Source organism: Tursiops truncatus, chromosome 21 (assembly GCF_011762595.2).
Source record: "Tursiops truncatus isolate mTurTru1 chromosome 21, mTurTru1.mat.Y, whole genome shotgun sequence".
NCBI lineage: Eukaryota > Metazoa > Chordata > Mammalia > Artiodactyla > Delphinidae > Tursiops > Tursiops truncatus.
The window spans coordinates 16,708,664-16,729,611 of record NC_047054.1 but is presented as its reverse complement, the minus strand read 5'-3'; the positions used below and the strand labels follow the sequence as shown (position 1 = coordinate 16,729,611).

The window sequence follows — 20,948 nt, the reverse complement described above, 5'->3', positions numbered from 1 at the left end:
TCAGCATAGCAGACCTCAGCAATGCTTAGTGTCTGAGCCTCTTTAATAGCTCCCATCCCATCCCACACGTGAGGATGAAAGCATTATATAAATACATATCCATTGTGGTTAAACTGTCCTAAGTAGGGAATTTCCCCAATTTTACTCTTAGCCTCTGTTCTGAACCTACTCGCTCTTTTGTAAAATGTTTCCTGTTCCCATCCCACTGCTTAATACCCGATTTCTTTCTCTCTGTGCAGTCCCCTTGTCCTGATATTTGTTTGGCTTGTGTGTGATTTGGGCAACATTTAAGAGGTAGAATCAAAGCCTTGCTGACTGATTGGACTGGGAGTTTCTAATTTCCTTTTAAAGGTACTGATTAGGCATCTATTGTACTGAGTAATGCAAAGTAAGACTGTAAAGCAATAAGACAGCTTCCACAAGCTGCACAAGAAGCATCAGTTTCACAGAGTAGCACTTCATGCTTTATGACAGGAAATCCAGAAAAGAAGAGAATTCTGTGGTACTTTAAGTGTGTACTCTAAGTTTCATTTCCATGTGAAACACTGCAGTTGACTAAAAAAGTACATCCATGGAGAATCTCAATTAAACTTGATTAGTCTTGGTTCAATCTAGCAACTGGTTCAGCAGTAATTCCATAACAGCCCAATAATTCTGTTAAAACACTTCCAATGATTTTTTTATTCAGAAAAAAAGAAGACAGAAACAAAAATCCTGGTCATTTGCAATATCTATCAGCTTTCAATTTGGCTCTCCTGTTTAAACAAAAACAAATAATAAAAATTAATCTATGTAGAAACATGTCATATATAGCCAACTGCTACTAAACATAAACTCATGCTCAGAAATTGTGCTCTCAATTTTGGTTATTATATTACCACACTGCCTATATTAAAATAGTTTAATTAAAATTTTACTTTTCAATTTTATGTTTCATACTACATGGATTTTATTCTTACAAAAAAAATCTTTTCCTGATCTTTAACTCATGTTGCTTGAGGGCTTTTTAAATCCATAACAGCGATTTTAATTGCCTCTGAATTTAAGCATGCTCTAAGCTTCTATTTAACAAGGTGGCAATGTTGTATTTTCATAAGTGATAAAAGTTAGAGGACACAGGCCTTACTCTTTTTTTTTTCTTTTTTTTGTGATACACGGGCCTCTCACTGTTGTAGCCTCTCCCCTTGCGGAGCACAGGCTCCGGACATGCAGGCCCAGCGGCCATGGCTCACGGGCCCAGCCACTCCGCAGCATGTGGGATCCTCCCGGACCGGGGCACGAACCCGTGTCCCCTGCATCGGCAGGCGGACTCTCAACCACTGCGCCACCAGGGAAGCCCTAAGCATTTTTTAAATGTTGTAAATCTAGGACACTACTTACCTAAATAGGAATACTAATAAATAAATATTAATAATGTGCTATGATAAATATCCTGCACACATCTGAATTCAACTTAATGAAAGTGCTTCAATTTTGTTATTCAATTTTATACTTAGAAATTTTTAAACTGATTTTTATCTCATTTTTGGAAAGCTGCACTACTTTAACAGAACTCACTGAATTTTGAAATTAGTCAAAGAACTTCTTTCTAGCCCTGGTTCTGATAGTTATAAAAAGTTGATGGTAAATAAATTTATGAAACAGTTTCAGTCAGACCTGAATTTCTTGCAATAAAATATATAAGCACTTGGAATCTGGCTATTTCCAGATATTCTTTCTTGGTGATCTTTTCCCAGACTTATGATGTCCTTTTAAGGTAATACCACCACATTCAAAAATTAAAAATAAAGACAAAAATTTGAAAATTACAGTAATTAAAAAAGAACATGGGTTTATATACACTACTTCTATTGGCCACTGAAAATAGTTGGAAATGATTAAAAATATGCCTACCTGTCCAGAAGTGTTTCATGCAAAAATCCATCTTTCCGGGCCTTTTTAAGAATTTTACTGTCTTCTTTACTTATTTTAAGTTTGTGGTCTTGGAAGCTCTGGAATTTCTTTCTGTTAAGAAAATATCTTTCTTGAAAAATATCTCAAACTTTGATTATACATGTTTACTGATGAGCTTAAAATATTTTTAAAAGTTTTTTATTTAAAAAAACCTTTTTCTTAAATAATATACAACTTTTCAACAACAAAAATGACTTTAGTACCCCACCATCAAAGAGGCAGTTGTTTGGATAGCTCTACAAATTCAAGATTTGGAATATTGGCTGGAGTCTCCTGTGTCCTGGAAGCATTTGGTTGGCATTATGTACTGACAATGACAGACACTCTATAGAGTAGGGAGAATAAATTAACTCAAGTGATTTGAGCATTGAAAGCTAGCAGGACGATAATTACAAAAACTGAAGCCTAAGAGAAGCATTCGGTTTAGTGCTCTGTCCTAGAGTCTACAGTATGTTGTCTCTGCTTGTCCTTCAGGTTATTTTATTTTAGGTGCCTTGAGAAGCATCTCACTGCCAAATCTACAGTTCTGAAAGGAAAAAATATACGTACACATAATTGATTTCACACTGTTTGACATTTCCTTTGTCTTCTTCTGGAATATCATCTTTTTTCTTAGTTTCTCTTTCAGCACAGGATCTAATCTGGATATTGGAGATGAGAACCCAACAGGTTACACATTTATCTTCCCCCTGCTCCACCTTACTTATTACAGAAGAACATTCTAGGTGATTTCTTACGCAAAAGAAGAAAACAGTTAACTTAGCAATTAGATTCAGAAAAAGACAGATTCTAGATATGTGTTTTTATTTATATATATAATTTATCTAAATAATTGCTATTATACGTTTCTTTAGAGCCCTTACATCAGAAACACTGAAGAGAAACTTATTTGAAAAGCATTTTACAGATCAGATCCCACTAAGCCAATTAGGCAATAATTTAACTAATTTAATTTTGGCTGCAAAAGTAAATACAGTAGGATCAAATTATCCTGCAATTTAGTGTTCATTTTATACACTGAAAGTTTAAGATAGTAGCTATTTTACTATGCATAAGATATTACCAACACATTAAAACTTTTAACATAACACAATTTGTTTTCATCTAATTGGAATCTATCCCTTTTAAATCCTCCTTATACTTTCATCAGTTTTGACAGATACTTACTATCACATTCCATAAATTAATTGATACAGATACAGCAATTAGGATCAACTGAGGGGGGTAAGAAGAGGACAGAATTCAGGGCCATGAAACTGGCAATTTGCAACCCAAAGGACCCACATTGGAAAGGGATCTCTGTGCCTTAGAGCATAATTCCAAGATTGCTTAGAAACTGGTGAGCAATAGGCATGTGCAAATAATATGTGTGTGACAGTTTTGGCTGGAGGAGTCCTAGAAGACCTGGGGAAATTCTGGGCCAGGTCTGTGACACAATACTGCTTTCGGCAGGAGGGAATGTGTTCTGGTAGATAAGGCTAGGCTATAAAGGTGGATGCTGACATGGACTAGCAGAGCCTGCAATGTAAAAGGCAAGGTGGAAAGAGTCCTGGATTATCATTGCTCAGAGCTTTCAGGTACCTGACTAACCAGACAGACCCAGGGAAATCTGACAGGTACTTCATATAAAAACGGTTGTAATTATTGATAAATATAACACAGTGTTTTTTTATTTCTGTAGATGTGCAAAGTACTGCACATACATTTGTACTGCTTGTCTTTAATAATCATACTTTTATAATGTAATCCAGATGAAAAACACTTCAAGCACGATACAATAATATTAAATATAAATAAAATTAAAAATAGGTGAGTCAGAAATCCACCAGCATTTTTCTAATGACTGCTTCCTGAGAAGCAGTGTGATGTGGAACGTAATTTCTAGAGTCAGTTGGGCCTGGGTACACATCCTGTCTCCACTTTATCTGTGTGACTTCATGAAGTGACTGATCAAAACAGTGAGGATGTAGGGAAGGTCAAAGGTTGTTTCCTCCTCTGTAAAGCCTCACTCAGCAGAGTACCTGCAGCTACTTGCTGTAGTTTTGTTTATATAATTGAAAAATATTATGACTAATACTTTTTAAAATATAACAAGAATATCTAGGTTTTAGATTTAAATTTTTTGAGATTTTGGCAGTGAAAATGACTTTTGAGAAAACTATGGAACATAGACCGAAACTTCTAATTCCTGAGCTGTCTAGAATGGTATTTTTTTCCCCATCAGTCAACTCCAAATAATGAAATGAAGAGTTACTGGTATTAATATTCTTGTTTAAAAAGATTAGTGATATTTTTCAAGGTAAAAAGAATACTGTAAGACTGTAAAACTGAGGATTATGAAAATCGAGAACATTTTAAAAATAAAATCAAATATATGACACAGAATTTAAAACAAAACATATGCAGATACTTGATAGATGTGTTTAAATTATGCTGATAGTGGAGAAAATGTAACATGGATTTTAATGCTTTATTTATAAGGATTAAAGCCACCTTACAAAAGGCTTTTTTCCCTCGTTTCTTTAAGCCTTCCACTCTGGCCCTCACTAATGCATTACACACAGCGAATCTGGATCAGATTACAACATTTTAAAGAGAAGCAGTCACATCATACATGTGACATGTATTAGTCTACAGAAAAGTCTCATGATTACCTTTATCATTTCTTCTTCTCCTGCCGTTTTACTTTTTGCTTCTATATCACCTGCTTCATTGCATCTAATAAAGCAGCTATTTGAGGCCAGTAAAGCCATTTTCCCCTAAATGAACAAAATAATAAGAAATAAGTTATGAGAATACCTGTGAAAAAAATTCTTAAGTCTTGAGACTAAATTGAATTTTTCCCATGTCTAAAAGTAATCAGGAAAAATAATGTGAAGAAAACTTGGAAAAAAAAAAAACATACAGAAAAGAAAACCAAAATCACCTATAATCTTACTACTCAAAGATAACCACATTAAATATTTTTAGTATATTCTATTAGTAGGACTAAATTCTAACTGTATGGAATAGAATTATTTCCCTTGGCCTCAGAGATTTATTGAGGATATGACTGATTTAGTGTTTTAAAAAGTTAGCTTTAAAGACAAAAAAAATTATAATAGTAGTGTTTTAAATTTTTCTCCATAATTAGAAAATATAAAAACATATCATAGTTGAAGTATAATCAACTATACTTCAATAAAATAAAAAAAAAACGCAGAGAAAATATATCTCATAAAAGCTAGCCTTCGATGCCTTTGAATTTATTGCTCAGAACTTTAAGAATCAATGTCTGAGGGACTTCTGGGTGTAGGAAGAATTAAATCTTCTATCATATCCAGTTACAAAAGTGCTAATAACATGGATTTGACTTAGTTTCTTATTTGAGGTGGTAAGGGCTCGGTTTTCTGTCACCTGGATGACTTTTGGTAAGCTTGGATGTGGCTGTATAGTCTAAGGTGATTTAAATATGTGCTGCTGATCTTTCTGCTGAGTACCTTTTTGTAACAAAGTTTTACTTGTTACATGAGGGACTTTTACGTCTTTCTTTCATTTAAATTTAAAATTTTAAAACTTAGTGTTTTTCCCAAAAATAAAGTGAAATGAACATCCCTCAAATTCTGTATAACTGGTAGTATCTGACTTATCATCCTGACCTTATCATATGTTGGTGTTTTTTTTTGTTTGTTTGTTTGTTTTGTTTTTTTTTTTAACATCTTTATTGGGGTATAATTGCTTTACAATGGTGTGTTAGTTTCTGCTTTATAACAAAGTGAATCAGTTATACATATACATATGTTCCCATATCTCTTCCCTCTTGCGTCTCCCTCCCTCCCACCCTCCCTATGTTGGTGTTTTCTGTTGATATAATGAAAAATATCTATTCAGTTTCTTTGCCCATTTTTAAATTTTTCTTTCTTTTGCTATTGAATGAGTTTCTTATATAATTTGGACATTAACACCTTGTCAGATATATGGTTTGCAAATACTTTTCCCAATCCATAGCTTGTCTTTTCACTTTGTTGATTTTTTTTTCCCCTGTGTTGCACTATTTTTTTAGCTCTTTTTAAGGTTATGAATTCATGTTGGTTTTAAAAAATTTAATGCATTATTGCAGTCTACTTTTTTTGGTTTTTTTGAACATATGTTCTCAGTGAATGTTAGAGACTTTCCCATTCACTGACAAGGAACTTTTATAAACAATAAGAGTACTTACATCTTGAAAGACTGGTTCCCATTGTTCTCTTGGTCCAATTGCATCTGAACGCCCAACAACAAGTCCATCTGAATTTATACCTAGGTATTTTCCATAGCCAGATTTCAGGGCAATTCTTCAGATCAATAAAATAGATCAATGTTAAAAACGGAGAGAAAGGAAATTAAATATGGAACATAAAAATAGTATGTGTGTGTATAAAAATTCAAGACTAACCACAGTCCAAATGTTCAAAAGCCATGTGTGGCTAGTGGCTACCGTACTGGACAATGTAGTTCTATGTATACAATTTAATATTCTACTTTCTTAATACAAGTATTATATAATACCTTATATAGCAAACATTTTCCAAATTCATTATTCTTCAAAAACACTACTTTTAATCGATATATAATATTCCATTACAATGTATCATATTGTATTACAATGTATTAATTATAGTTCAACTCAAGCTTACCTGGAATCAGACAATTTGACAGCTGTAAACTGCTCTGGAGGACTAGGACCCTCATCAACTACAGGAGAAAAAACAATTTGAAATAAATTTGACATTTCTTATAAATATAAAGATACTCTTTAGCTTGAAAGAAGTAGCTCTTTTAAAAACAAACATAAGAATATTATATTATGATGTAATTATAATACAGTATTCATAGTATCAAGAGTTACTTTATCTTCTATATAACTCATGTTTAGTTTTACATACTTAACAAGATAGGTCAGCATGATGCTTATTTAGTCACTTCCAAGATACTATCTCTTTGTATTTTAAAATGCAGTTAGCACATAGACAAATAAGCAATTAATATTTAAAAAGCTACATGCTTTAAGTTATTCAAGGGATGGCCATTCAGACAAAAAGCTACTGCCTTTTAATCTTCTAATTTCTTCGTATCTCATTAGTGCTTCTTCCCATGGGCTAAAAGGAATGAGAAAACTTTAAATTATTAACAGTTATTTAATGCTCCAGATTAGTTTTGGCAAAAGGTCTAAAGAATAAAGGAATTCAAACCTTTGACTCAACCAGGTTTTCTTTTTCTTTCTACTTATTATTTCAATTATTCATATTGTTTTTGATTCCCATGGATACTCTTCTGGAACTATACAGAATGTTTTCAAATGCTTATACTGGAAAGAGGGAGTTGCCAATAACTGGTAAATAGTGAAGAAGGAAAAAAAATGGAAGAGTCAAATCAATGGATTCATTCCTTTGGAATATATTCGAGATTTGTTAGAATTTGGCCTAAGTGAGTGAATGTTATAAAATATATACTGTAGCCTTTTCCCTTCCATTGCTTCTACCAGACACAAACCTTCTTTATGTGGAGCTCCCAGTGTAAAAAGTCCATTGTCAAGTGCATGTATGTAGGTTCCTTTATCCATTTCAATCGCTATGGTTCCTGAAATTTCACCAAAGTTTGTTACTGTCCACCAGATTCCTAAAAAATAAAATCAGTAATTTAAATTTATATTCTGGATTTGACAGAAGGTTCTTACTTGTTGCTGTTGTCATTATAACATATTTAAAATTTTTATTTTGTAGTTGTAAGAATAATACAGGGAGATCTCATATACCTTTTAATCACTTTCTCCCAATGGCTAACATCTTGCATAACTATAGTCAGTATCAAAACCAAATCCATAAAACTGATACAATCCATGAAACTTATTCAGATTTCATCACTTTTACACACACTCACTTGTATGTTTCTATGCAGGTATGTAGATCTAGGTTACTACCACCACTGTCAAGATTAGGTTCTTTTAAAATGTAAAATAGCAGTACACATGAAGGTACAAAATGATATATAGAGAACAGACTCTCTCATATCAGCCTCCAGTCATCCACGACTGGTTTACAGAGGCAATGACTACTGCAACCTGTTTCTTATGTATCCCTCCAGATTATAATTACAATTGCTAAGACTGAGGTCAGGGAGCTTATTACGTATATTTTCCTTCTAGGAGTTTTATGGTTTCAGGTCTTACATTTAAACATTTAATTCATTTTGAGTTAATTTTTGTGTATGGTACAAGATAGCAGTCCAGTTTTCCCAACATCATTTATTGAAAAGACTGTCCTTTCCTCATTGTATATTCCTGGAATATGCATGGGTTTATTTCTGGGCTCTCTATCTGGCTCCATTGATCTATGTGTTTGTTTTTATGTCAGTACCATACTGTTTTGATTACTTTAGCTTTATAATATACTTTGAAATCAGGAAGTGTGATACCACCAGCCTTGTTCTTCTTTCTCTATATCGCTTTGATTATTTGGGGTCTTTTGTGGTACATATAAATTTTAGGACTGTTTGTTCTACTTCTGTGAAAAATGCCACTGGAATTTTGATAGGAATTTCACTGAATCTGTAGATTGCTTTGGGGTTAGTTTAGACATTTTAACAATATTAATTCTTCCATTCCATGACCATGGAATATCTTTTCTACATGTCTTCTTCAATTTCTGTCATTAATGTCTTATAGTTTTCAGTGTATAGGTCTTTCACCTCCTTTGTTAATTTATTCCTAGGTATTTTATTCTTTTTGATGCAGTTGTAAATGGGACTGTGAATTTCGCTTTCTGATAGTTCATTATTAATGTATACTAAATGCAACAAATTTTTGTATATTCATTTTGTATTCTGCAACTTTACTGAATTCGTTGATCAGTTCTAACAGTTTTTTGGTGGAGTCTTTAGGGTTTTCTATATATAATATCCTGTCATCTGCAAATAATGACATTTTTACTTCTTCCTTTCTGATTTGGATTTCTTTTTCTTGCCTAATTGCTCTGTAGGACTTCCAATACTATCTTGAATAAAAGTGGCAAGTGTGGGCATCCTTGTCTTGTTCCTGATCTTAGAGGAAAAGCTTTTCACTGTTGAGTACAAACCTAAATTGTATCCAATTTTTGTTGGGTCTGATAATGAGATAGTGTTATGTATTAAAAGAAAGAGCAAAACAGAAGGAAGAAAAGAGAGAGAGAGACTGACCTTGTAAGAAATGCACATTTATAATGACTTAGTATCTGTTATTTATTTTAAAATTCTCCAGAAAAATGTATGAGAGATTATCTCACAGTGGGCATGTGTGTAAATCAAACAAGACTGTTAAAATATTGATTATTACTAAAGCTCAGTGATTCATTATATTCATGGAAGATTCATTACATTCTTTTCTCTACTTATGTATTAGTTTGAAAATTTTCCATAATAAAAATTGAGTTAATCACACTGTACAAAATTATCTATTCAGCTAAACAGGTCAGGCTTCTCATAACTAATAAAAAATTAGTAAAAGTTTAGCTTAAATGAAGCTGGACCTTACCTAATATAATATACACATACTAACTCAAAATGCATCAAAGACCTACATGTAAGAGCTGAAACTATCAAGATAAAACTCTAAGAAGAAAGCATATGGGAGAAGCCTCATGACACTGGATTTGGCAATGATTTCTTGGATATGACATCAAAGGTACAAACAACAAAAGAATAAACAGACAAACTGGACTTCATCAAAATGAAAAATTTTTGTGCATTAAAGGACACTATCAATAGAGTAAAAAGACAACCAGAAAATATTTGTACATCACGTATTTGATAAGGAATAAATATCCAGGATATGTAGAGAACTCTTAAAACTCAGCAACCACAAGAAAAGCAACCCAATTCAAATGATGGGCAAAGGACTTGAATAGGCATTTCTCCAAAGAAGATATGCAGATGGCCAATAACCACATGAAAAGATGCTCAACATTACTAATCATTAGGAAAATGCAAACCAAAACCATAATGGGATACCACTTCATACCCATTAGGATGGCTATTATCAAAAAAAACAGAAAATAACAAGTGTTCATGAGGATGTGGAGAAACTGGAACTCTTGTGCACTGCTGGTGGGAATGTGATGGTATGGTGGTTTCTCACAAAATTTCAAATAGAATTACTGTATATGATCCAGCAATTCCATTTCTGGGTCTATACCAAGAAGAAATGAAAGCAGAGTCTTGAAGAGATATCTATACAACCATGTTCACAGGCAAAAGGTAGAAGCAACCCATGTTTTCATTGATAGATGAATGGATAAACAAATGTGGTATATACATACAAAGGAATATTATTCAGCCTTAAAAAGGAAGGCAATTCTGACACATGCTACAACATGGATGAACCCTGAAGACATTATGCAAAGTAAGACAGTCATAAAAGGACAAATACTGTATGATTCCACCCTTCTGAGGTACTTAGAGTAGTTGAATTCATAGAGACAGAAAATAGAGAGACAGAAAATAGAATGGAGGTTGCCAGGGACTAGGGGGGAGTAAGGAATGGGCATTTATAATTTAATAGGTGCAAGGTTTCAGTTTTGCAAGCTGAAAACAATTCTGGAGACGGATGGTGGTGATGGCTGTATAACAATGTGAATGCACTTAATGACATTGAATTGTACATTTAAAAATGGCTAAAGTGATAAATTTTGTTATGTATATTTTACCACAATTAAAATAATTTAGTGAGAGCTTTACATAATTTATTTCTGACTTATAGCGATAATTGTTTTCAGTAAAAAAAAAAAAAAATGCTTTACCTAGAATCATTATCAGCATCCTATGATCATTAAAACTTTCTTAAAAATGTAATAGTTAATGATTTTAAATTATTTGTATTTTACATGTTCTGTGCCATTTTGACCAAGTACACTTAATGTTGATTCTCCCCAAATGACCTAGATTCAATATAATTCTCCCAGAAAATCCAACAGGATTTATGGTAGAAAATAATAAATTGTAAAATTTATATGGAAACGCAAAGGATCTAGAAGAGTATAAAGAAGTATAGAAGTATAAAGAAGAAGTATAAAGTTGGGAGATTCACACAACCTAATTTCAAGACTTTATGAAATGACAGTAATCAAGACAAATATATCACTAGAACAGTAGACAAATCGATGGAACAGAGTCCAGAAATAGACTTAACACATATAAAGTCAATTGATTCTTGACAAAGATACCAAAGCACTTTAATGGTGAAAGGAAAGTCTATTTATCAGTGATGCTGGGACAACTGGATATCAATAGGAAAAAAAAAGAGAGAAAGAGAAAATAATTTGTAAAATGTATTTGGTTAAATAATATTTATTGGGCTTCCCTGGTGGCGCAGTGGTTGAGAGTCCGCCTGCCAATGCAGGGGACACGGGTTTGTGCCCCGGTCCGGGAGGTTCCCACATGCCGCAGAGCGGCTGGGCCCGTGAGCCATGGCCGCTGAGCCTGCGCGTCCAGAGCCTGTGCTCCGCAACGGGAGAGGCCACAACAGTGAGAGGCCCGCGTACCACAAAAAATAAAATAAAATAAAAAATAATATTTATCTATATTAGGCCTTTTTTAAAATGATATATCAGAATCTCTGGGTTATTAAGCAGTGTAATGATTCAGAGAACCATGTTTCCTCTCTCCTGTGCTTTGTCCTGATGATGAAGAAAAGGCCTCAGCAGTGACATCTACTGTGCTAGAGCATAAAAGCAATCTATAACTATAAGTAATATTTGAGCACTTTAAGACAAATATGAGTCGGTCATAAATTCCTTCTACTTCCTTTTTACTACTTATCCCTACTAGGAAAATAGTTTTAAAGGGATCTCAACCAATGTTAACTTTTCTCAGAATAAGGTATACAAAACTGACTCACCAACAATATCAAGTTGAATTTCTTCATCTTCTTCTCTTTTCCTCTTCTTCTCTTTGCTCTTTTTCTTCTTACTATAGGAGATAATTTATATAGATGAGTTTAGATATATTGATTTGCATACTGTCATATGATGGAATCTTAGAAGACTCTTTTAAGATGTACATTGATATATAAATTATTGATTTACAATGATATACATTGATATGCCCTCTTACTTCTAATCCTGAGAAGTCACTTCTGATCCTGTACATACTGTGTTACAGTTAAGAGAACAGACGCTGGAGCCAGACTGCCTTTTAAAAGCCTGATTCTGTCATTTCTTAGCTCTGTGATTTTTGGAAAATAAGTCAGTTTCCCCACCTACACAGTGAGGATAATAATTTAACGCAACTCTTAAGGCTGTTGTGAGGATTAAGAAAATGCATATCTTCATACATTGCTCATGAAAATGTAAAATGGTGCAGCCACTTTAGAAAAGAGTTTGGAGTTCTCAAAAAGTTAAATGCAGAGTTACCATAGGACTTAACAATTCTACTCCTAGGTATACACCCAAGAGAAAAGAAAACATATGTCTGCACAGAAACTTGTATTAAGAATATTCATAGCAGCATCATTCACAAGTGCCAAAAAGTGGAAACTCAAATGTCCATGAACTGATGAATGGATAAACAAAATGTGTTGTATCCATACAATGGAATATTACTCAGCCATAAAAGGAATGAGTACTAATATAACATAGATGAACCTTGAGAATGTTATCCTAAGGAAAAGAAGCCAGGTACAAAAGGCCACATATTGTATGATTCCATTTATATGAAATATTTAGAAGAGGCAAACTGATACAGACAAGTGGATTAGTGGCTGCCTGGGATTAGGGGATGAGCAGAATGGGGAGTGACTGCTAATGATTGTGGGGTTTCTTTTTGAGATGATGAAAATGTTCAGCAACTTGACAGTGGTGAACCTTGTGAATATCCTAAAAGGCACTGAATTCTACTTTAAAAGGGTGAATTTTATAGTATATGTATTATATCTCAATAATTAAAAGAAAACCCAGAGTGACTTTAAAAAAAAGTTAACATGTAGTACTTAGAACAGTTCTTGGCACATAGGAAGTGCTATGTATGTGTTAATTATATTGATAGTTATAATGATTATAAGACACACTTGTTTGTATTTTCATCACAAAATAAGCTTTCAGAAGCTAACTCTCCCCTCCCTCCTATGAATTCAGACAGTAACAGTTTCACATGTATTCAGGATAAATTCTTGATGCCAGACCCCTAGGCAGAGTTCTCAAGTGCAGTGGCTTCAGTTTGCTCCTTGACACTTTCTTTCTGTCTCTCATAAACGTACCTAAAACTCTATCAGACCAGGATGAAATGCTCAACATTTTTGTGAATAATCAACTCCGAGCAAATATAGCAGTTAAAAACGAGGTGGAGGTATGAGTGGGCAGATATCTTTTCCTAAAAATCTAATACTCATAAATCACCACTATAACTTCTTCCTTGTATTTGGCTCTAGTTACTTACTGTACATATTATCTCACTTAATCCTCATAATAATCCTTTTAGAGTATCATTAATCTCTCCCAATAAACGAATAAATGGAAGCTCAAAGATATTAACGTACCTGCCACAAATCACAAAATTAGTATTTAGTGGAGTCCAGGTTCAAACCCATATCCTTTTCAAAATCCACATCTACATATTGCATTAAAAGCTAATTTTTTCTAGGTGGGAGGGAGACAATGTTGAAAATAATTATTCCTAATAAAGAAAGCTACTGTTATAACCTACACTATCACACTAATACAGACCCACCAAGCATAGATCTGGAGGTGGGGGGGGGCTCATCAAGAGACCCGAACTTGTGGCTCCTCGGCTATCGGTCCGCCCAGCTAGGGCGAGACTCTGGCGGTGCGTCTGCGCACCCGCGCCGGGAACTGAGTCCATCTCGGCAGGAGGCCAGGCCCAAGGGCTGGGAGCCTGAATGACAGCTCCCGGCGGCTTCCACAGCCTAGCCGCAGGGAGAGGAGAGCGGAGGGTTGTCGGAAAAGAGGGGCAGATTCTCCCGCACAAACTCGCGGTTTACCTCTTGGCCTTGGTTCCCTTGAGCACGAGTTTGGTGGGCTTCACGTAGGAGTATTCGGCCATGGTCGCGGTGACGCTTCTGTATTAAGACAGGGAGCTGGCTCAGGGCAAGATACGTTAACCGGGGCAGAAGCGGGCGAGGGAGGCACAAGAGTGGGGATGGAGTCCAAACTCCCTGAGAACTTACGCAGCAGCGCAGTGGGCGTGTTTCCCTCGAATCCCTGGCCTTTCTCTCCCGAATAATGAGCCCCAAATAGAATTCTACTTCCTGTTGACAGGCTGGGGCTACGGCGACCGCAGAGGGCCTAAATATACCAGCGTTCATTTGCTCCGTCCTGAGAACGGGAACCTTAGGGCCTTTCTAAGCGAGGAAACTGGGGAGACGCGCCCTCTGGTGAATGTGGCGGGTCTCACAGCCCTGCTCGGCGTCTTGAGCCACTCTGGAGAGAGCCGCCTGCTAGGTCTCGGGAGGAGGCGATAGTTAGATCAGAGGGTGAAATAAATGACTCCGTCAACCCTCCGGACTCTGCACAGCAGATGGGTCCTGACTGCGCCCCGCGGCCGAGGGCTGAGCCAGCATGTGGGAGCGGGGCGGCGGGGGCGCTAGGTAACACAGAACGCGTTACCTGGCCTTGGACGACGTCACGAGCCATCTCAATTACGTAAACGTTTATTGTACTGTTTTAATTAGGGAGTCTCGAGTAATGTACAGGAAACAAATAGGGAGTAAAATAAAAGACAATTAAGTGCCAACATTTGGGCCGAAGATTTCACTAGTGCTGCAGGAATTTGGGCGGAGGTAGAGTGGGAGGGTGACCGTGGAAACTAATGTAATCAGAGAGGTCTTTCCATATAGGGGGGGTCTTGAGAGGCTTTCACAACTTCAATCACCTGTTCCGATCTCATCAGTTTGATAATCCACCTCCCTGATTCCATTTTCTCCACCTTCCAAACCGTCCTCTGTAGTGCTGAGTGATCTCTCTAAATAAATCGCTGATCATTATTCCCCTACCTAAAATCTATTAAAGGGAAGCCTGTTGCTTTCTGGAGGGAAAATCCTAGCGTCACTTAGTAAACTGGTGATCGTGACCTCTTTACCCACCACTGAACCCCTGCCACCTTAATTCCAGTCATACAAAATTATTGGAAATGTTGGAGAGCTCTGCATTTGCTTCTGCTGCCTAGAATGCTGCTTTAGACTCTTACCCACCCTCGTCATGCGACCCTTTTTTTTCAGCCTTTAAGACAAACTCAGGCTTCATTTTCTCCAAAAAGCCACTTTGAATGACTTCCTCTATTTCCCCAAACAGTCTTCGTTTCTCACTCTGTAGTTTAATACTGTGCTTTTTAAACGCAGGAGCCATGGCTTATTTATCCTTGTTTCACCTACACCTGTACCCGATGCCTGCTTCACAGTAGACCTTGCCTAAATGTCAGTTAAAATAGTAGGAGTCTAAATCCTGGTGTGGGATAATGAAGAGAGTGGAACAGAGTGTGACTTGACTAGATAGGATGGGTTGTGATAGAAAAACACAAGTAGACATATTGGATGGGTAAGGAATAGCAGGCCATTGGAAGCTAATTCCTTATTTATTTATCAGCTGTCTCTGCAAAGACACTGCTTGGTGATAGGAGAATACAAAAGATGCTTAGACTCAGGGCCTGATCTTAAGGGCCTTCATCTAAACAAATAATGTGCAGTGAGAGGCAGTATAACACATAATTAAGAGTGTAGCTTCTGGAGACAGACTGCTTGGGTGGACAAACCTTGCTGTCTTCATAAGTTAGATGACATAGTCATTTAACCTCCACATAACTGTGTTTTTTCAGCTATAAAATGGGATGATACCTCCTAGGGTTATGATGAATATTAAGAGAGTTAATATAGGAAAATACTTTTAAAAGTTCCTGATAAATAGTACACCATAAATGTTAGCTATTATTATTAGATATCAAAGTGTCCTGAGAAAGATATAAACAAAACGTTGTAGCAGGATGTGGTGGTGACATGTTATAGGAGTTTGTGCTTCTGTCTTGCTCTAGGGATCAGGAGAAGATTAATAGTCAAAGTGGCATCTGAGAAGGGTCTTGAACAATGGGTAGGGTTTTGATAGCTGGAGATGGGGGAGGATAGGCATGTCTGATAGTGGCAGCAGTATTAGCAAAGGCATGGAGATAGAAGAGTAAAGGGCTTGTGTACGGAGCAGTGGGCAGCCCTGTTGTTTGGAGCACAGGGCATGTAGATTAGAGTGGTGGGAACTAGGATTGAGAAGGCAAGTTGGGGTCATTTTTTTTAACTTATTTAAAATTTTATTTTCATAAATTTATTTATTTTTGGCTGCTTTGGGTCTTCATTGCTACGCATGGGCTTTCTCTAGTTGTGGCGAGCAGGGGCTACTCTTCCTTGCGGTGCACCGGCTTCTCATTGCGGTGGCTTCTCTTGTTGCAGAGCACGGTCTCTAGGCGTGTGGGCTTCAGCAGTTGTGGCGCGCGGGCTCCGTAGTTGTGGCTCGCGGGCTCTAGAGCGCAGGCTCAATAGTTGTGGCGCACAGGCTTAGGTGTTCTGCAGCATGTGGGATCTTCCCAGACCAGAGCTTGAACCCGTGTCCCCTGCATTGGCAGGCGGATTCTTAACCACCGTGCCACCAGGGAAGTCCTTGGGGTCATTGTTTGGCTGGCTGAAGAATTTTTTTTTTTTTTTTTGCAGTACGCGGGCCTCCCACTGCTGTGGCCTCTCCTGTTGCGGAGCACAGGCTCCGGACGTGTAGGCTCAGCGGCCATGGCTCACGGGCCCAGCCGCGCCGTGGCACATGGGATCTTCCCAGACCGGGGCACGAACCCGTGTCCCCTGCATCGGCAGGCGGACTCTCAACCACTGCACCACCAGGGAAGTCCCTTGGCTGAAGAATTTGCATGAAATCAGTAAGCACTTTAGAGTGATTAAATAGTAGTGGGGTGAGATGAACAAAGTGGTATTCCAGGACACTTATTCTGCAGCAGTGGGTATGATGGGTTGTGTAAGTGATGCCAGGATTCTCCCACTCAAGCCATAGCTCTTTGTGACATAGAAAAAAAATGGAAACCAGTTTGAATATTAAAGAATCTTTGGCAATATTAAACTCTTGATTCCTGGTGGCACCACAGAATCAAGATGGGCCCAATTCAAACCTAACTCAAAGCAAAACCATGACAAATGGTTTAGTAGATTAGTATCCAGCCTAGTTTGTAGAATCTAAGACGATGCTTTGTACTGGAATAGAGATAAATTCATGACTCTCCCTTCTAGTTCCACCCTCTGTTTTGAAGTTAAACAGCCGCTTTTTTTTTTATTGATTTTATTTTCAACTCCTCCAGGTTTCTGTGTGTTTCAGGAGTCACATAAGTCCTCTAGGATCTTGATGAATTGAGGAGGTGTGAGTAAACATGTTTTTAGCAAGGGGAGAAATTGGAAATTCTGTTAACATATTTTCCATTAACATTGCCAAGTTTTCAAGGTTATTCAATGAGAGGGATCCTTGTGCAATTTTCCAAGCTTTACTGACCTTAAGAATCATTGCAGGGAATTCCCTAGTGGTTCAGTGGTTAGGACTTGGTGCTTTCACTGCTGTGGGCCCGAGTTTGATCGCTGGTCGGGGAGCTAAGATCCCACGAGCTGCGCGGTGCGGACAAAAAAAAAAGAATCACTGAAGATATTTTTTAGAAACACTTACCCCCAGGCCCCTTATCTAGAGATTTTTATTCAAGAAGATCATTGATGGGACGCAGGAATATGTGTTTTTGGTAAGTGTCACAAATGATTCTTAGTGGTCAGGCAAATTTGGGAAACATTGACCTAGAATTTATGTTTTCATGACTGGCAGCTGGAGAAGGTTGTTCCCCAAACTTCTATCTTTTCTGAAAATTAAATATTTAGTTTTTAAAAGGAAAATTTTTATAACTAGATACAATGTTTATACACATCCTATATGTATTGTACTATACTGTATCTTTTGTCATTTGTATACTTAAAGATGGGTAAGAATACTATGAGAAAAATTAGATATTAAATGAAAAGAGAAGTGTATGGAGGTAGAGAATAATGGGAGACGTGTGTTTATTGCTGTGCAAAAGTAAAGTCCAAAATGATAGAAGTCTGAGGCTGCAAATAGCACTTAGTAAGGTGCAAGAGCTTCAAAATCGTTTCTGAAATCTTTGATGTTCAGTTGTAAATGGTGACTTGGGATTAGATTTAGGGGAGAAACCAATTATGCTTTAAAGTGTTCTTGTAAAAAGGGCTTTAAATGAAGGAAAATCCTTATATTTACTTGAGTTAATTTAAATGGGAAGTTTTTAACAAATTACTAACCCTCCCCTTCTTAAAAATTTTCATTTGAAATGAAAATTTGAAAAACTGATGTTTATGCTCTATTAGCATCCTTGTGCAAAGACTTAACAACGTATTTTACATTTCCAAGTTTTTATTTCTTAATTTTTCTGGAAGGAATTGTTTTACCTTGAGTTTTTAAAAGCAAGGTAAAACAATTTATTTTGACAAGTGCATATGGTACATTCTTCTCCAGTGTTTTTGTGGCAAAAGATTAGGTTTAACAGTGATTGCAGTATGAGACCAGTGGGTCCAGACTAATTTCACTAACTACTAAAATTGTGTTCTGTTGTTTGGACTAAAAGAAAATGGAGGCAAAACATATAGATCTGACATGAAAACATCGACTGTTCTACTCTCTGTTTCTATGAGACAGTACACACACACACACACACACACACACACACACACACACACACACATATATACCACATCTTATTTATCCATTCATTCATAGACAGACATTTAGGTGGTTTCCATCTTTGCTATTGTGAATAAGGCTGCATCGAACATGGAAGTGCAGATATCTCTTCGAGATACTGATTTCCTTTCCTTTGGATATATACCCAGAAGTGGGATTACTGGATCATATGGAAGTCCTATTTTCACTTTTTTAAGGAACCTCCATGCTATTTTCTACAGTGGCTGCTCCAATTTACATTCCTACCAACAGTGCATAAGGGTTCCCTTTTCTCCACATCTTTGCAAGTACTTACTATCTCGTCTTCCTGCTAATAGTCATTCTAACAGGTGTGAGGTGATATTTCATTGTGGTTTTGATTTGCATTTCCCTGATGATCAGTGACATTGAGTGTCTTTTCATATACCTGTTGGCCTTTGGAAAAATATCTATTCCGTTCCTTTGTCCATTTTTAATAGGTTTTTTTTCTAATGAATGAATTTCTTATATGTTTTGGATATTAATCCCTTATCACATATATGATTTGCAAATATTTTCTCCCACTCTGTAGATTGCCTTTTTAATTTTTTGATTATTTCTTTTGCTGTGCAGAAGCTTTTTGGTCTGTTGTAGTCCCACTTGTTTATTTTGCTTTTGTTGCTTGTGCCTTTGGTGTCACATCCAAAAAATTATTTCCATGACCAATGTTGAGGAACTTTTTCTCTATGTTTTTGTTTAGGAGTTTTATGTTTTCAGGTCTTATATTTAAGTCTTTAATCATTTTCAGTAGAAATATTTAACATTTCAAGAGTGTTATGTAGGCTATCATGAGCACATCTTCTAAGGACCTAAGCTGGGACATTCTGGACTATACTCTATGGATTTACCCCTTCAACGTGTAACATTGGCTAATATACACAGAAGATATGTAGAGTACAAGATGACAGGACAGGAGATATATGACATTCTACCACATTCTATCATTATTTTCTCACTTATCAAAGCCTCAAAGCATCTTCTTTTTTCTTTTTTTCTGTTGACACATTACTAAGCAGAGCCCTATTTACTTGTGCTGGAGAGAAGGAACATTTAAAATACATGTCTTAGAGAGAGAGGGTATGAAGAAAGTGGTTTCAAATAGGTTGATGACATTGAAGGGTGCTCTTTGTAGAGAAGTTAATAAATAATTCCCACAATATGGAGCACTTCCCCATATGAGGGAGGCCTGGAGTAGAGAAATAGTTTCTGGATTTTGCAACACAGCTTGGGTGAGGGGGATGGGAGATGCTCAATCAAGTATTGTCCTTAAGAAATGGAGTAGGTGGAAGCTACTTCAGAGAGTATGTGCTTTAAAGTGTCAGGTCTCAAAACTTTTTGGTGTCAAAAAGTTTATACTCTTAAAAATTATTGAGGACCCTATAGAAGTTTTTTAAAATATGGATTATATCTATCTATATTTACCATACTAAAAATTAAAACTGAGAAATTTTAAAAATTATTAGAAAATAGACCTATTACGTGTTAACATAAATAACATTTTATTAAAATTGATGAGAAGAGTGGCATTGTTTTATATTTTTGCATATATATCTTTAGTGTCTGGCTTAACAGAAGAGATTTCGGTTCTCCTATCTGCTTCCACATTCAATTTCTTGTGATATCACATACCGGGCAGCTTATGGGAGACTCCAGTGTACACTGGGGAGAAGATGGGGGTGGGAGAGGCAAGTAACACCTAAGTACTGTCACGGAAAGGGTTTTGACCTTGCAGGCTTCCTGAAAGGGACTCAGGGCCTCCCAGCGTCCCCTGGACCACGTGAGCACAGAGTAGAGGGTAAGTTCAGATGAGAAAGCAGACTTTGTGGAGGGTTTTGTTGACTGGCAGGGAGAGTGGGGTTAGGGAGTGTGGAAATGAAGGTTGTGCTCTTCTTTCCTTTCATTTTCCTTTACACTCTTGTTAGAATTTACTTTTTAGATTACAGTATTGCCAGAAATTAGGAATTGTGTGAATGGACATCATTGATACTGCTTGATTAAAGACTTATTTTGTCCATCTTCTAAGTTTTTGGTGCATTCAAAGAAGCTTTCTGTCTCATTTTTTCCCACACCCCAATTTGGAATTTAGAAAGTGCCCTTGAAGGTGTATTTAGATGATGTGTCTCCCTGAATACACTTTGAGATCATTTATAAATCTCTATAAGCAATGCTATGCTGTCCTTAAAATACAAATATGACACTATTCCTCATGTA

At 36.5% G+C, this 20,948-nt stretch overlaps 1 protein-coding gene and 1 long non-coding RNA gene across 2 annotated transcripts in view; one reads left to right on the top strand and one right to left on the bottom strand.

Annotated features, from left to right (window-relative positions):
- The window catches only part of LOC141277533 (uncharacterized), a 68,413-nt gene that overhangs the window by 15,494 nt on the left and 31,971 nt on the right, over positions 1 to 20,948 (top strand). The gene's annotated exons all lie outside the window — the stretch shown is intronic.
- On the bottom strand, positions 653 to 14,261 carry FRG1 (FSHD region gene 1). Its single transcript, XM_004327857.4, has 10 exons — positions 14,123 to 14,261; positions 13,937 to 14,014; positions 11,840 to 11,910; positions 7,465 to 7,590; positions 6,609 to 6,666; positions 6,152 to 6,266; positions 4,608 to 4,712; positions 2,503 to 2,594; positions 1,894 to 2,004; positions 653 to 755 (listed from the first exon to the last, which is right to left on the bottom strand). Exons 2-10 carry the CDS (start codon positions 13,996 to 13,998, stop codon positions 719 to 721), a joined length of 777 nt encoding a protein of 258 aa, XP_004327905.1. The 5' UTR covers positions 13,999 to 14,014; positions 14,123 to 14,261; the 3' UTR covers positions 653 to 718.

Excerpts from the sequence above, each read along its gene's own strand:
- FRG1 (XM_004327857.4), bottom strand. The coding sequence starts at position 13,998 with ATGGCCGAATACTCCTACGTGAAGCCCACCAAACTCGTGCTCAAGGGA. Across the intron at positions 7,591-11,839 it reads AATTCAACTTGATATTGTTG|GAATCTGGTGGACAGTAACA; the intron begins GTGAGTCAGTTT and ends TTTATTTTTTAG. Across the intron at positions 6,667-7,464 it reads GGGAGCTCCACATAAAGAAG|TTGATGAGGGTCCTAGTCCT; the intron begins GTTTGTGTCTGG and ends TTTCTCCTGTAG.